Source organism: Manis pentadactyla, chromosome 10 (genome assembly GCF_030020395.1).
Source record: "Manis pentadactyla isolate mManPen7 chromosome 10, mManPen7.hap1, whole genome shotgun sequence".
Classification (NCBI taxonomy): Eukaryota; Metazoa; Chordata; class Mammalia; order Pholidota; family Manidae; genus Manis; species Manis pentadactyla.
The window spans coordinates 112,222,577-112,238,496 of record NC_080028.1 but is presented as its reverse complement, the minus strand read 5'-3'; the positions used below and the strand labels follow the sequence as shown (position 1 = coordinate 112,238,496).

Below are 15,920 nucleotides of genomic sequence, written 5' to 3'. Positions count from 1 at the left end.
GGCAAAGTAGAAAGCCTGAAATCGTGCCAGATGAATTGTTCGTGAACAGGAAGAGAGAAACACACGTTGGGAATGACACAGTCCGGGAGCACGGGGCAGTGACGGCCACATGCCCTCAGAGCGTTGCTTCCCCCTCAGCCATTGTGTGTCCATAGACGTGACTCAGTGGCTGGCACTCAGTGCAAGCTTCAGTTTAGCTACCCCGCTTCCCGCGGCTCCCAGAAGTCAATAGGCCACAGACACCACGGGAATCAGGTAAGAAAAAGAGTTGAAAGGCGGCAACATCAACAGGAAATAAAACATTTTATTGAATATCTGGGTAATATGTTAAGTCATTTTTAACAACAATCAGAAAACTACTATGGAATTCACTACACAAAGTGAAACAAAATTTAAACCACCTCGTCAAAAATGAAGGTAAAGTACAGCTAAAGGAATTGGCTCGCGGGCCACGAACCATATGGCAGAAGAAAACACCCCAACATTTCTACAAGGTACAGAGAAAACCCACACATAGGAACACTCAGGCAGGCAGTAAATATACACAAAGGCAACTAGGATCTTTCTAGAGCATCAGGTTCTAATAGTTTACACAGCTTTGTCAGAAGGGTACATGTGGCTTATCGTGGTCTTAAAGCAGGTTCAGTCACTGACTTGTGAAAGATGGCATAGTACCAACTAATTCTGTGGTGACGATCCCATGCCTGGCAGTGTTGCAAGAAGATAAGCATTAGTAGTACTTTAATGCAGAAATAATGTGCATCCGGCAGCTTGAACCTGCTTGTTTTAAAAGTGTTTCATTGTGAACAACTAAAGCTGAATACAGTGAAATTAAATGCCAGTTTCTGGTATTTAAGGAATTTAAAAAAGTCAGTCAGCTCCCTCCCTTGGGTAGGGTTTGGTCCTTTAATTTGGAAATATTCTCATTTGACTCTTTGTTTAAACTGATGCTTAATCTCACATCATGACTTGTGGAATTTCTATTATCTATGTTTTTAAAAAAGCGTGAAGTGTCCTAAGAAGAGAAGATGCTACTCTCTTTTTGACCTTCATGTCTGTCCCAGTTCTAAAGAGTTCGCTGTGACAGGGTTAAAGGCCAAAGGGCTTGCCTCTTCTTTGCTGAGGAAAGAATAATGACAGGAATGCCTGTTTTATCAGGAAACACCCAACCCCATGTTCGAAGCCTCCATCAGCCCTTTTTGAGTTCTCTGAGTTTTTAAAAAAAACGTGGCGTGCCATCCTAAAGTCTGAACATGAGGCTAATGCTTCGTTTTCCTCCGTTGTGTTGTGGTAGTTGTGAAGATAGACTTTCACTTCAGAATATCACTACTATCTGTGGCCTCAGCATTGAAATGGGTCACAGAAATGAGTGACAGAAGAGACCTGCTACAGTGTGCGAATAGGCTGCCTGTCTACAAGTGGTTGTCTACTGTAGTGGGGAAAGATACGGAATATTGCACAGTGCTTAACAAAATGCTGTGTGTTCCACCCCATCCTGTGTATCTTTCTTGTCCTATGCATAGCTTTCCAGTTCTGGGTTGGTCCTTTGTAATGAGAACTGTTTGTGCTACACACATTTTGGGCAGTGCAGTAGAAGGGAATGGCAGTATTGTTACAATATCACTACGGAATAAATCGAGTGCTATCCACTGAGGAAACTAGGTGTCTAAGCACACACGGCGTCACAGTGTCACACAGAGCAGTCCTTTAAGACTCTTATGGAATGACTAGTAGCTTCATAATAGTGCCATTTGCTACATAATAACATTGAAAACATTGAAAAATTTCTCCTAAATCAAGCATCTAGTATACATAAGAGGTTGCTTCAGTTTTCTAGAACTTGTTCTTGGTTTTGTTTCACCTTTTTTTTTTAAAGGACAAATTAAAACTTATTTAAGTAAAAAGAGCATATAAAAAGATCACTAGCTGTCTGTTTTGGCTTAATTGAAGTGCACTCAGAACTATGGCTAATTGTTTATTTTTTCATCTTTTGATGGGATTACAATACTGTCTGTCCACCACAAAGTAATTTTGTGTAATAAGCACAGATTACTGTGTTAAAAATATTCTGCATTCCTTCTAATCTGGTTTTGTATAATAAAATATTTTGTTACAAAGTCTACTGTGCAAACCTTTTGGAATTACCATAATTCTGGAACAGAATTCACAGGATGCACATTTTGTATAAAGGTGATAACGGAGAGCTACTTTTTTATTTTTAAATAGTCAGGCAATATTTCAGAAAAGCTGACTTCTCCCCTCAACTTCTTCCCACCCACCCCATCCCCAAACAAATGCAAATACACACACACACACACATACACACACACGGAACACCATCATGTTGCTGTTCTGTATGCAGTAATAGGAAATCATTGACTCCTGTTCAGTGGCTCCCTTGAAATGTACAGCTATTCTGGCTTGTGACTATTCTTCCTGGAGGTCAGCCTGGATGCTGCTTAGATCATGCTAATTTGCCTGTAAAGAAATTCTACAAAATTGGATTCACCCACCAAATATGTGGTGGAAGCATATCTTGGTACTCAAATGATTCAATAGAAAGTTCAGATTTAAGTTGTCCTTTAAGATGTCAGTTTCACTGTACTAGTGCCTTACGAGTTGATAGTTTTGCTGGAATGCAGACGATACTATATTTACCATATAATATATTATCAGCTCTCCTATATCTCAGTCAATTTACATAATTTAAAATAGAACATCTTATTAAAAACATCTAGATATACACAGATTTGGAAACACAACATAGAAATACACAGACTAGAAATAAATCTTTAGCATATTGGTATGTACAATGGTGTGATACAATAAATAATTTCAGTCATGCTCTATCTACACATCATATTGCTTAAAAGAAGAGTAGATCTGGAGGGCAGTGGCATGATGAAGGGCTTAGAGGCTCTCTACATTTAAATTTGTGCAAATTAAAACAGGATTTGAAGTACCACTGAATTGTGTTAGGAATGCATGGCTGGCAAAATGAAAGGACCCATATTACTGAGGTATTTACAGACACTGGCTAAAGAGCACTAGGTGGGCAAGTGCAGAAAGGCTTCTTTCCTTTACTTCTTGACTGCCAGCATGGCGTCCACTTCCTCCTCCACCTGCAGGGTGTGCCACTGGGCAATGGGTCGCCGGGGGTTGGCCAGCATGTCCGACCAGTGCCGCAGCTCCGCCCCAGTGCTGTTGTAGCCCACAAAGACTTTGCCAATGGCATCGTTCTTGCCAATCTTGTCATAGTCCAAAACAGTCACCACCACTTGCACTTTCTGAAAAAGGACACAAAGAAATGTTCATCACCCAGTTCTAGAGAGAAATCCCTAATGCAAAGCTTCCTTGGCATCTAAGCAATTAGAGTAAGAAGAACCGCTCTCCCAACACCAGGACAAGGCTGAAAATGGCTTGAGTATGAAAACCTGAGTCGAATCCCTATCTTGCCATTATTAATCATCATATCATCACCGTTATCTTGTCAGCATCTTCAAAATACTCAAGGAGTGTTCATTATTATTTTCTATGTGGCATAGTTCTAATCCTTTTACATGCACTACCCAGTGGCTATTATCATTAGTAGCATTCCTCACAATAGGTCCTATTAATACTGCCAATACAGATAAGATACTGAAGCTCAGAGAAGTCAAGGAGGCTGCGTGAGGTCACATGAGGAATGAGTGGTCTGTCTCTTAGAGTCCCTGCTGGAAGCCACCAGGCCCTCTGCCCTGGCCGGCTGTTTCCCCTCTAAATCCATTTATTTTTATTGTCTGGGCAGCAAAATTTCTGGCATTGGTACTCAGCCATTCTTTTTTGGTTATAATTCCCAGAGCAACCATGGAATACAATTGCATTTCAGGGACGGAGAGCCAGGGTTTTACATGAAATATTAATGTAGAATTTCAGCTAATGATTACATGATTATTGTATTAAATGTGATAATAAAGTGAAAGTCTTCAAAAATTAGTAGCTAAAGATAATTTTCCACATTTATACATTCTCTCAATAAACACTGAGTAACTACTGTGTATCTGGCCCTAGCATCAAATAGAAAAAAACTTTCAGGTCACACAAGATTTACTGTTATTCTATTAGGCTGTGAGGGTTTTTTTAATAACTTACTTGTTTTGAACTGATTGAGTTAAGGAGAGCAAACCCTTACCATTATGACATAAAAGAAACACTTTTTAAAACATTTTAGTTCTGTTTCCTAAGTAATGAATTTGCTTAGTCAAAATATTTGATGACTTCAATCTAGAAACTGGGTGCAAAGATAAAGAGTTTAGAATAAAATAGAATGCATAACCTTTGGTAGCCAGAGTTAAAAGGAGCAGAAAATGTAGCGATAGAAGCCCGGGCCAGACAAAGATCCCGCAGAGTTATGGCCCTTTAGTGGACTTTGTACCCCGAGGACTGCATTATCGCAGCAATGTGCTGAGAGCTGGCCCTCGTGTACAGCGTCAGATCAGAGAAAATGACCACTTCTGACAGTGGAGTTTAGACTGGATAACACAATGCATTGTCTTTTTTGTGTCTCCTTGCATTGAATCCATGATCAAGGGAATTAGCTATCCACTGGATGGTATTTGGAACTGAGAACAAAATCATCTTGGTTCTAAGAATGTTCCCAAGCAAATTCACCAGGATGCAGCCATAGTGCAGGAAATGGGGGAAGGGGCCCCAGGGACCTAATGCACAAAGGTGACAGAGGCTTTCGGGGGTTGGAGTGAATGGCTGGAGTTGTGCTTTGATAATCTCACCCAGGAATGTATTGATTGGTATCCCTCAAGACTAAATATCCTTCTGAAGGCCTTGGATTAATTTTTTCTAGCTGCGTATGTAGTTTATTTACACACCTTTTGGTGGGAGGAATGCAGCATTTTCCTATGATTTTAGAAATCAGCATATTTGCTTCTCTCATATTTCATTAGGGATAGAGACAGATAGAAAGACAGACAGGTAATCCTATAACCTCAGGATAAAGGAAACCTGAATTCCTATTTTAACAATGTAAAAGGCTCAGTTATTTTTCTAAGGAAATGCGGAGACTAGGAAAGCCGCCTCCTGGCGGGGAGAAAAGAGAGAAGAAAGGAACAAATTGACTTCAGGAGCAGAGGAGGAGGCATGCAGTCAGAGGCACGCTCAGTATTTCCATGCTCAATGGACTCTGTAACAGGCTCCTTTTCGTTCTGTCCTGACAAAATGTGATTTCCTCTAAAACGCTGCCCTGGAAACACAGCGTATGTCTTGTGTCTAATGTGCTTCATTCTCAATATATTTGCATTTGCTGCAATGTGAGCCCACGGGTTCAGGCTAGAGGCGAAGGGGTCACTGTCCTCCACAACATCACTTACCTGTACGACTGCTGATCGAAAGTACATAAGTATGTATCATTTTCTGCCACATGAAAATATATATGAGAGAGGATATATAGATACCATGAAGTGATGTGAGGATGATGGCATTATTGGTGATTTTTTAAAAAACTGTGTTATATGATACAGTAGCTAGTTGCCACATCTGCCTGTTTAAATTTAAATAAATTCAAAGTAAATAAAGATCTTTGATCACACTAGAGGCTGAGGTGTTTCTTGCCTGCAGCAGCTGGTGGCTACTGGATTGGACATTTCCACCCTCACAGGGTCCTACTGGACCGTGCTGATTTGTATATTGTTTTAATCTTACTGTTAGATCTATTTTCTAATAAAATGCTGATTTGAAAAACAGAACATTAGCATTGTGAATACGAATAATGATGTGAACCGTTTACTGGCTGTTCCTACATGCTCAGCAGGGTACCAAGTGCTTCTATATACAGACATGGATTCTGCTATTACTCCTGTTTTATATGTGAGGAAATTCTAAGCCTCAGTTTCCTTTTGTATAAAACTGGGACAAGGTTAGTGTAAGGATTAAATGAGATGATCCAGGTAAAGTCCTTAATTTGGGCCAAGGCACAAAATAAATATACAATAAATGTAACTATTATGTTAGTTTTCTTCATGGAATAAAGCGGTGATTGATAAGACATCATATTTTAAGAATATGTTAAAAGTAAAAATATGCAAGTGAAGAATATTGCTGACTTGTTATTCTAGACCTTTAGAAGGTTTTGATGTCTACCTTTCATTTCTCCTTCAATTTATTGGCAAATTTTTATATTCCTGAAAAGATAGATCCACATCAATTATTTAATAAAATGTAAAAATAGTATTGCTTTAAGCAGTTTGACTCTTTGATACCCATTAAAGGTTAGCAAGAAATAGTCCATAATTATTGGATTTGAACTCTGGATTCCAATAGTCTAACTATGGATATAAGGTGAGAAAACCTAAAAATGTTAAAAAATTTCTAAATAATAAGATATTCTATTATTGTAGCTACATTAAACATCCCATTCTGAACACGCTAACAATGAGGTCTTTTAATAGAAAACTTATCATGACAGCAAATTAAGGTTCCATCTTTAGAAAAATACCCATCCATTCCAACTCAGAAACAGGAAGCTGAATTTAAACAATTAAAAATATAACTTAGCCTAATATTTCTATTGTTGATCATATTTTAATAATGGAAGATTAAAGATGTTGCATCAACCTAAATATTTCTTTTATCTCTCTCTCTCTTTTTTTTTGCTGTAACGATGTGATAAGGAGAATTACATGTTAGGGTCTGGGAGTAAATAGTGGAAGTTCATTTTCTCTGAGCCCTTTAACCTTTGTGGATGTACTTTTTGAGTTAAAAGAGTTGTTCTCTTGATTTTGTTTTCCTACTTTATTTCTGCTCAACAGAACGCTGGCTGTTTTTGGCTGAGGAATCCACACATCTTGTGCTGTGTCTTTTATCATTTTCCTCTTGATGTAGCTTGAGCATCAGACGTGCATGGGAAAAGAATGGCAGCTGTAATGAAGCCATGTGCACTGATCATTACAAGGCCTGTGTGTTTAATTTACGTGGTCTGAAGAAATGAAATGGAATGGGAAAACAAAACTGTGTTTGACATTACCTGGATTTGCTCGAAGGGTACTTCAAAGCTGAATGACTCGTTGTAGTAGGGGTTAAGTGTGTTCTTTTTAATTGTTGTCTTTTTCTTCTTTAGCCTCTTGCCATTCTGCATCAGATGGATCTTCACATAAGGATCTGAAAAACAGAAAGAAAAGCTTTAGGAGACCAGAGACACGTAGTTTAGATTATAATTTAGCCTATAAAAAGACCAAGTATTCCCAACAGGAAAATAATTGTATAGCATATGTTTAGTATTTTTTAAAATTTTAAGCATTTTTTTAATTGAAAGATTTTAAGTAACCCATGGGCCAGAGGTTTTTTTTTTTTTTTTTTTTTTTGCTATGATATCTCATGTTGATAGCTGGAGTTAGTTGGTGAGAACCATGGTGTGCGAGTGAACCAGCTCTCGGGGGAGTGCCTTGCTGTGTCACCTTTGCCAATGCCCCTGGTGTAAGTCCTCTCAGCGTGGTGCCTTTAAGCTACTAACAGTTTAACAACTGGCTCACTAAATTCCTGGAATTCTAACAATTGGCTCTGATGAGCCGGCAAAGAGCTGGTGCAGCACACCAGTGGGTGGGCACAGAGCTCCTGGCAGAGGGGACAGAGGAGACGTTTCATTCATTCATTTATTTACTCAACTTATATGCGTTAGACACTGGGGATACAGCAGTGAGCAAAACAGACCATCCTGTGTTCCTGACAGAACTTCAGACTTGTAGGGAAAATAGACAAGCTCATAAAGAACCGAAATACATATGAAATTACACGCTGCAAGAGTGCTCTGGAAAAAAGAGCAGGAGACAGATAGGATAGAGTCCCAGGGCCAGGGAGTGCGAGGCATGCACAGCATTCTGAACACTCAGATTGCTCAGTGGGGGGGAACATTTCAGTGGAGATGTGAAGGCTGAACAAGAGGCCACCTGTGTGTGTGTGTGTGTGTGTGTGAGAGAGAGAGAGAGGGACAGAGAGACCCAGGACCTGTGACTAACCATCCACAGGTAGAGAAGAGTTTCAAGGTTCAGGGGGAAGAGAATAAGCTGCATCCATACAGAGGTGATGAGAAAAGGAGCAGAAGGATCCCCTTAGCAGTTTCCCCAGAGCCTCCTGAGGTGGAGGTGAAGTGAGAGTCAGTCACTGGCAGGTAAGGTGCTTCCTGCTTATAGTTCTCATTACTAATCGATGACAGAACTTCAGATCGAAAGATCCAGTGTTCAGGTTTGTCACTAACATCCCTTTACTGTTTTCTTGAACATTTTCCATTTCCTATGTAATATATGCATATTATAAAAAATTCAGAAAGAAATGATAAGCAAAAAGAAGAAAAAATGTGAAATCACCCATGATTTTACTCCTTTAAAACAACCAATGCTGAGCCTCTCAAAGTGTCCTCCCCTTCATAACATGCAGAGCTGGGAGAAGCTTCCGACGTAACCTGAGTCTAATGCCCAAACATTTTTAGAAGATAAAACTAGGAAGCAGAAAAGGTTGTTTCAGCAAAATAAAATTCCAGCTTATAGTTGGGTAACGTTGTTTTACACACATATCAAACAGGCCAACCCCCCCCACCCCAGCAACTTCGTAGACAAAAAAGAGGAAAGAAATAAAAAGAAACCTTTTATCTTTAGTCTTTTTAACCATCTCATACACACCAACTGCTGACGGTGCAGCTAAGTATATACCCAAGAAAAGTTACTAGAATGCTGGAAATAAGATTTTTTTCTTGTTTTTGTTTTTTACAAGTTTTTTTTTTCTCCTTGGAGATGATAAAGGACATGGTCACACCACAGGTACAACCAGAAACAGGGCAGCTCTGAGGGCTGGTCTGGCCTTCTGAGACCGTTAACCATGGCTGACCCTTCTCAGGATGCCAAAAATATAAATGTAGATTACAAAATATAAACAAATTTTCACTTTAAGATATTTTTTAAGAAAAAAAAGCAGAGCCTTGAAGTTCTGGCTCCTTTTTCTTCCCCTGTTGAAAATTCACGCTGTGTTTGTGGTTCTGTCATGCTCCTGAGTGAAATGTGCCAGTCCTGACAGCGAGCGATGCACAAGTATTCTGTTATTTCATACACAGGAGCAGAGGGCTGGAGGCTCAGTGGCTTGGGGCTGCAGGGAAGGGGCAGAGGCGGACCTTGTCTTGGCTGATTCATCCTGACACGGTACTGGAGCAACTTACTTTACAGGAAAACTTCCCACCTTGACCTTGACCACGGCTGGAGGTAACGCAGAGGGCTTACTCTCCGCCCCCGCCCCGCCCCAGCTTTTCGGAGACAGAGTTGACGTGTAACGTTGCATAAGTTACGGGGTACAGCGTGATGGCGAGATATGCATGTATATTCTGAAGTGTTTGCCACAGTGTTAGTTAACCCCTTCACCACCTCACATGATTACCGATTCTGTTAGAGGTGAGGACACCGAAGCTCTGCCCTCTAGCGACTTTCCAGAACACAGTACAGCCTTGCCGGCCGTTTGATCACCCTTTGATCAACATCTCATTTCACCACCACTACCTCCCCCAGCCCCTGGCAACAGCCGTTATACTCTCTGTCTGTATGAGATTGGCTTATTTAAAAAACAAAAACAAAAACAAAAACGATTATTTACTTTTACTCACATGATGATTTTAGTTTTAATTTTTTGAGGAATCTCCATATTGAAACAGATGTCAGATTTGGGATACTTTGCTTCTTTTCTTTGTTAGGTTAACCTTAAAAGGTCGGGCCTTTTTGTTTTAATAACTGATAGAAAGAAAGGTCTCCTTTCTGTTGTCTATCTAATCTCTAACAGTGTTGGACTTGCATGACTATAACCTTTCAGTTCGGGAAAATGATGGACTGGGATCAGAAACACTGGTTAAAATAACCTTTTGTAACATGCAGAGAAACACTCCCGAAAAGGGACACAGAGTTATCTTGGAACCAAATATAAAATTTTTAGAAGTGGTTTTCCTTCAGTTACAGGGACACAATGCGCAAGCTTCGCAGAAGCCTAAAGTACAGCCTATACGCTGAACTCTAAGGTCGTAACCACCTCGGCTCTTCATTCAGAGAAAAACCTCCCGAGCTCATTGCCCCATGTTCATGCCTGTTCTTGGGCCATGATCACAGCTTCTTAGACCAAAAATTCGGAAAACTTGGGGCCGCCTTTGGTTCCTTCTTCCTCACTGCCTGTGACCACATCCTGCCCGCTTACCTTCACACTGTCTGTCTGTCTGTCTGTCTGACCTGTTGGGTCACAGTATCAGAAATCCAGTCTCTCTTGTGCCTGTGCCTTCAACTTCAAAGTGCTCTTCATGTCATTGTTAAAACTAGATTTGAACACACCATCCCCCTCATTAAAAATGCTTGCCATCTAAAAAAGTCCAAACTCTGCCACTGCCTTCCCAGCCCCATCCTGACTTGTTATTTCCCCAAACCCTGTGCCCTACTCACGGTCCATACTCACTATTCCTCACGGAGAATTTAAAATGCCGTGTCTTTCAACTGGCTGTCCTTCAGCCCGAAATGCCCTTTCTTTCTTTTCCCATCTCATGTGTGGTTTAAAAGTCACCTCTTCCCTGAAGATTTTACTGACGATTTTTCTCAGTCAGAACCTTCAGACAAACCTTCCCGTGCCCTGTGGCATTTTCTTTTGTAGTTTTGCACAGTACGTATCTCCTTTTCTGGTATCGAGAGCTTTGGTGGTAATCTAATAAAAACAATATTCCTATGGGAAAGTATGTTTTGAATTTAAAACTGTTTCAAAATGAACTTTGGGACGACTACCCCTCACCCCCCATTACTGTTCCATGCCTATTTTAATACCCTGGCCACTGTCACCCTCTTCTTCCCTTAGGCAGTTCTAATGTCAAATTATGCCAACTTCATAGAAATATAATTGCAAAACAGCTGGCTGTAAGCAATGATCCTTTTGTGTAAGATATAAAGGAGCAACTAAAGGCTTTTTGTGTTTGTGATGAGAACTGGAAAGCGGCAGTTCAAAACCAAATAAAGCAAGACGCCTGCAGTTTTCATTTTGACAATTTTGCATAATTATCCTGTCTTCTTTCTTAGCTACCACAGTGACCGTGCACCCTTGTAACCATGGACTTCCGTTTCAACCAAAGACTTATGTTCATAAGGAATAGCCTCGCCTCAGCTGTTTGGTTCAGTCCGTTCTGACTCAGTACTCTCAGATTCCGAGCAACTTCAGGCTAAGCTTTCGCCTTTCATTCTTTATCCTTTGGTGATGTTCACTGCATTTCCACCTGTAGTGTGGATGAGGAAGGTAATACTCGTGACCAGTTAGGGTTCTGAATTTCAAGTGACTAAAAACCCATTTCAAAATGGTGTAAATTACAAAAGTAACACACTGACTTAGATGATGGAACAGTCCAGAAGAAAGGCTGTGTGGCAAAGATCGTTAACTGTCCCCTAAAATCCATTTTCTCTTCTTTTTTTGGCAATAAAACTCTGGAAGTTCTACCTGGCTCTGGCTCGTCCAGCTAGAACTACTTCTCCCAGACTCTCCCACAACTTCCTATGGCCGAGTGACTAGCTATGGCCGTTGTAAGTGAGCAGAAGTGACGACGTGTGTAAGTCCATGGCTTCTCCTCAGACCAGTGGTTCTCAGACATTCGGCAGTGTCTGGACACATTTTTGATTGTCGTAACTCGGAAGGGGAATGATATGAGCCCCGCTGAGTAGAGGCCAGGGGTCCTGCTAAACACCCTACAGAGGCCAGGGGTCCTGCTAAACACCCTACAGTGCACGGGGCAGCCCTCAAGGGTACAGAAATAGCAGCCTCAGTGTCAGTCCAGCTGAAACCGATGAACCTTTTCTTGGAGTGAGCGGAATCCCTCCACTCCTCCTTTTTCCCTTTTAACTGAAACATGGATGCGATGGGAGGGCAGCGAACCAGCTTCTATCTTGCAACATGAAGACAATATCCTAGGGGGACAGAACAATAAGATCGGAAGATCCTAGGTCCCTAAGTGACCTCACAGCCCCAAACTGCCTAGCAGTCTTGCCCACCCACCCACCTATGGACATGAGGAAAATAAATAATTTCAAACAGAAATTCTATTTTGGGGTCTCTTTATTGCTAGTCTCTTCATAACAGTTTAGACTGTTCCCCATCAAACACGGATTCAGCAACATCATCAAGGTCCTGGGTTTGTCTGTCTCTGCTGTGCTCTTTATGGAGTGCTCAGATTCTACCTGAGACGCCCCAGGCTTCCCTGGAGGGTGTGGATGGCTGTGCCAACTATGAGTCTTAGATCGGTACACTATGCTGTCCAAGGGAAAAGAGAGCCTACATTGCAAAAGTACCCAAGGAAAAGTACCAACTTCATTCTGATTGGCCTGATGAAGATGAAGCGTCTACTGTCTATGAATCCCAGTGGGTAAGAGAACACGACGAGGTAGGATGGCTTAGTCCTGGGTCATGGGTCCATCCCCAAACGATCAGGAGGGCCAGGAGTCCTATCTCTGGAACTGGGGGAAAGCACAGCTCTATTCTAAACCTAGGCTAAGAACAGAAGAACATGGAGCCCCCTCCTACAGGCTTAGATGGGTCTTCCCAGGAGACAGGGGACAGAGCCAGGGGGCAATCAGACAGAGTTTATAAAACGACCCAGCCTCGGACCTTTAGGGTCTTGTCCCGTGTAAACTCGGAAGTGTGCACACTTGTTTGCAGAGAGCCACTCCCTTCACTTGTGATCAAATTCCTGGGAAGGAGCCATCAAGCCCCTGTATAAAGAGGTCCAGCAGTAGCCGAGACCGGAGAGTTCAAACACCGCAGAGTGAGGGTTCAGGTTCCTTTGCCAGCTATAGCTTTATTCTGTGTACTCATTGAGTAAGCCTCTTCTACTGGTAAGCCAATCATACAACAGTATTCAAACAATTAAATAGTAATGGGGTTCACAGGGCAAGTGATTTCCATTTCCATCATTGGCAGTTACTTGAGTAAATCATAAATAATTTACAAGTACTTAGGGAAGACTATATTGAAGAGCTTATGTGACTCTGTAGTTTAAAATGATCCCTGTAATGTTATAGTAAGGAGACAGCATTCAAAATCTATTCTGGGAAAAATTTCTGTGTGAGCACACAATTTAAAAATGAATTTACATTCATTAAATGCAGTGTTTGCTAAAAGAAAACGACATTACATAAGTGACTGTCACAGAGAAAATCAGCCTCATTTTAATTAGATCATAACGTCACCAAGACTGACTGAGGTCATTAAGGGTGGCAGGGTGCTTTGGTGAGACAAAAACATAAATGCAAAATTCTATTATTATGAATTGAAGGGGAAGCAGTCTTGGTTGTGGTGCAGGAAGCCACTGAATTCCAACAATCATTTCTAACATCACCACCCGGACTGTACGTGACTACCAGCCTCCTGGCCAGAAATGCAGGCATGTATGTGCAAGACCCAGGCGACGAGGGTCTGGCACATTGAGATTTTGCAGAGGGGCATTTTATGGGCAAGTAGAGCAGGGTGAGGGGCTGAGCTCCACCGCAGCAGAGGAAGGAGTACAGTGTGTTTGCAAAACCTGAATCTTTTCTGGTCAGTTTTTAAAGTGAAATTCTTCACCTAGAACTCCAGCCTTTTGTCCCCTGTATTTTGGAAGATCACGAAAGGCAAATACAGAATAGGCGCAGTAGTAATTGTGTTTGACTCTTCCAAAGCATTTGGTAGAATGACCAAGTATAACCTGTTTATACGAGCTGATTAACAAAAACAAAACCAGTGAGAGAATTCAGTAAAGCAAACAAAATGGCAAATTTGACTTGACCTTTTTTTTTCCTGCAGATTTGGGCTTAGCTTCTTATTTATGCCAGATGAAAGGTCACTAGTAAGGTTTTAAAAAAAATATTAGACATTTCTACTTGATGAAATAACATTGGCATCATTGTTACTTGGTAACATTGCTAGGCTTTTAAAACACATATACAATGACAAATGGATGCTACTCTTTATCCACATAGAGATAGTTTCCAGGAAATTTAATGTGAGTACAAAATGAAAACGTGAGAATAGAGGTGTGCTTACGGATGACATGACTCAACAGGGTTAATGCTCTGGAATGGGGTTACTGGGGCTCACCCAGCTCTTGGGTTGGTTTAGCCAGAATTAATTTTACTCTGATTAACTCTACATTCCTTGCAGGTACTTGTTTTAAAATGTCTGTGCATCTTCTAAACATTCTGTTGTCTAAGCATCAGAAAGTTTATGGACTGAGACTGTCTTAAGCTGAGGGAGAGAATGGGAAATGTTTCCAGATGGCATGATGGCATCTCCCTTCATGTCCTCACTGGCAACGGTTTCCAGAGCGTGGCACGGGGCTGGGTATATCTCCCCGGGAATGAGGGAAGGGCCCTAAGTTTTCTGAGCTGGAAATGCCTCAGTGCTTCTTTCCCTCCTTGAAAAAGAAAATGCACCATGTTGTCAGGAGGGCTCCTTCCCCGTGCCCACCCCCTTCCTGTCTCTAAGAGACATCGTTGAGGCTGTGCACCTAGGAGAGGGTGAGCAGTGCAGCTTCCATTGCCCCTTGTAAGAAAGAGATAAGTGTTTTAAGACTCATAATATTGTTGATAACTCATACTTGCCACCTTATTTGGTTTGAGATTTAACAATATGAATAATTCATGTCCTTTAGAAAAAGCAGTGTAACACCCTGGTTGGCTGGTTATTAAGTTTCTTTATTTGAATATTGGTTTGTCCTTCCAGAGAGATATTTCATTTTGATTCACTGATGGCCAACTATGGTTCTCTTTCGTAAAGCTGTGAAACTCTGTTTGAAATCGCTGGTGCTCTGCACATCGAGAAGATAAGTAGCTTTGCAGGAGAGATCAACTTCTACCTTGGTAACCTGGTTTTCTTACAATATTGTAAGGAGAAAATAAAAATAAATGCTGGCTCCAATATTATACTGCAAATAGGAAAGTGACATGGTGTAATGTAATTCCGTGGTGATTTTACTGCTTTTTATGAAGCAGATTTGTGACTAAAGTCAGTCACCACACAGAGGTATTCCCAGTCTCAGTAAAAACTCACAATAGTGTTATTGTACACCGATTTCTTTGGCGTTGATGTCACCTATGATACTTCATCCCTAAATATGGGAGAAATGACAGTTGGTGTGTTAGATTTAGCCAAATTCTTTATATACAAAATTTGGTTTCTATGAAATGGTTTAATTCTTTAGAAGACGCCAGAGCCACATACCGAATGGCCACAGAGATGATCCAGACGCTAGGACTGGGCTTCTTTCCCACATTTTCCATTTTCTTGAGTTGCAGATATTCTACAGGCTGACATCTTTCATGACTTTTGGTCTAAGATAATTTAAGTGGTTATTCCATTTTTCTTGATACTATTCTTTAGCTCTGTGGCACAGAATTCATTCATCCATTCATCCATTCACTCACTCATTTACCCCTTTACTGAGTGTCTACTGTGTGCCCGGAATTCATCTTTAAGCCAGTGTCCTGGTTCAATTTTGTATCCTTCGGGTTGATACAAAGCATGTGGTAGGGATCCAGCAGATATTTGCTAACTGACTCTCTGAATCAGGAAGTATAACTATCTAATGAGCCACTCTTAGGGGAGGGCTTGAGGGGGATGCTGGGAACTGTAGAAACTAGTTCGTTCTTCATAGAGCTTTCACTCGGATTGGGAAGAGAAGGCAGAAATCCCTGTGAAAATTTAAGTCAACGCACATATTTTTGTAGTCGGAAAGATGATGTAAGACAGTGTATGATTTCTTGCAAAATGATTTGCACAGCAAGGACTGTGAGAGAAATTCAGAGTAAACACCCTTCCTTCAGTTGGAAATGGTTATATTGAATTCAAGCCTCTACATTTAGGGAGTCCAAACAAATGCCACCCAAGAGCACTAACCTTTTGTTAATTCT

At 41.0% G+C, this 15,920-nt stretch overlaps 1 protein-coding gene across 3 annotated transcripts in view; it reads right to left on the bottom strand.

The window, feature by feature from the left end:
• Positions 1-286: 286 nt before the first annotated feature.
• The window catches only part of SYT1 (synaptotagmin 1), a 528,661-nt gene continuing 513,027 nt past the window's right edge, over positions 287-15,920 (bottom strand). For all 3 annotated transcript variants that reach the window (XM_036912317.2, XM_036912315.2, XM_036912316.2), the window contains 2 exons: positions 7,016-7,149; positions 287-3,287 (listed from right to left, as the gene is read on the bottom strand). In XM_036912317.2, the coding sequence (XP_036768212.1) occupies positions 3,081-3,287; positions 7,016-7,149 (341 nt within the window). In that variant the 3' untranslated portion in view covers positions 287-3,080. The remainder of the gene's footprint in view (positions 3,288-7,015; positions 7,150-15,920) is intronic.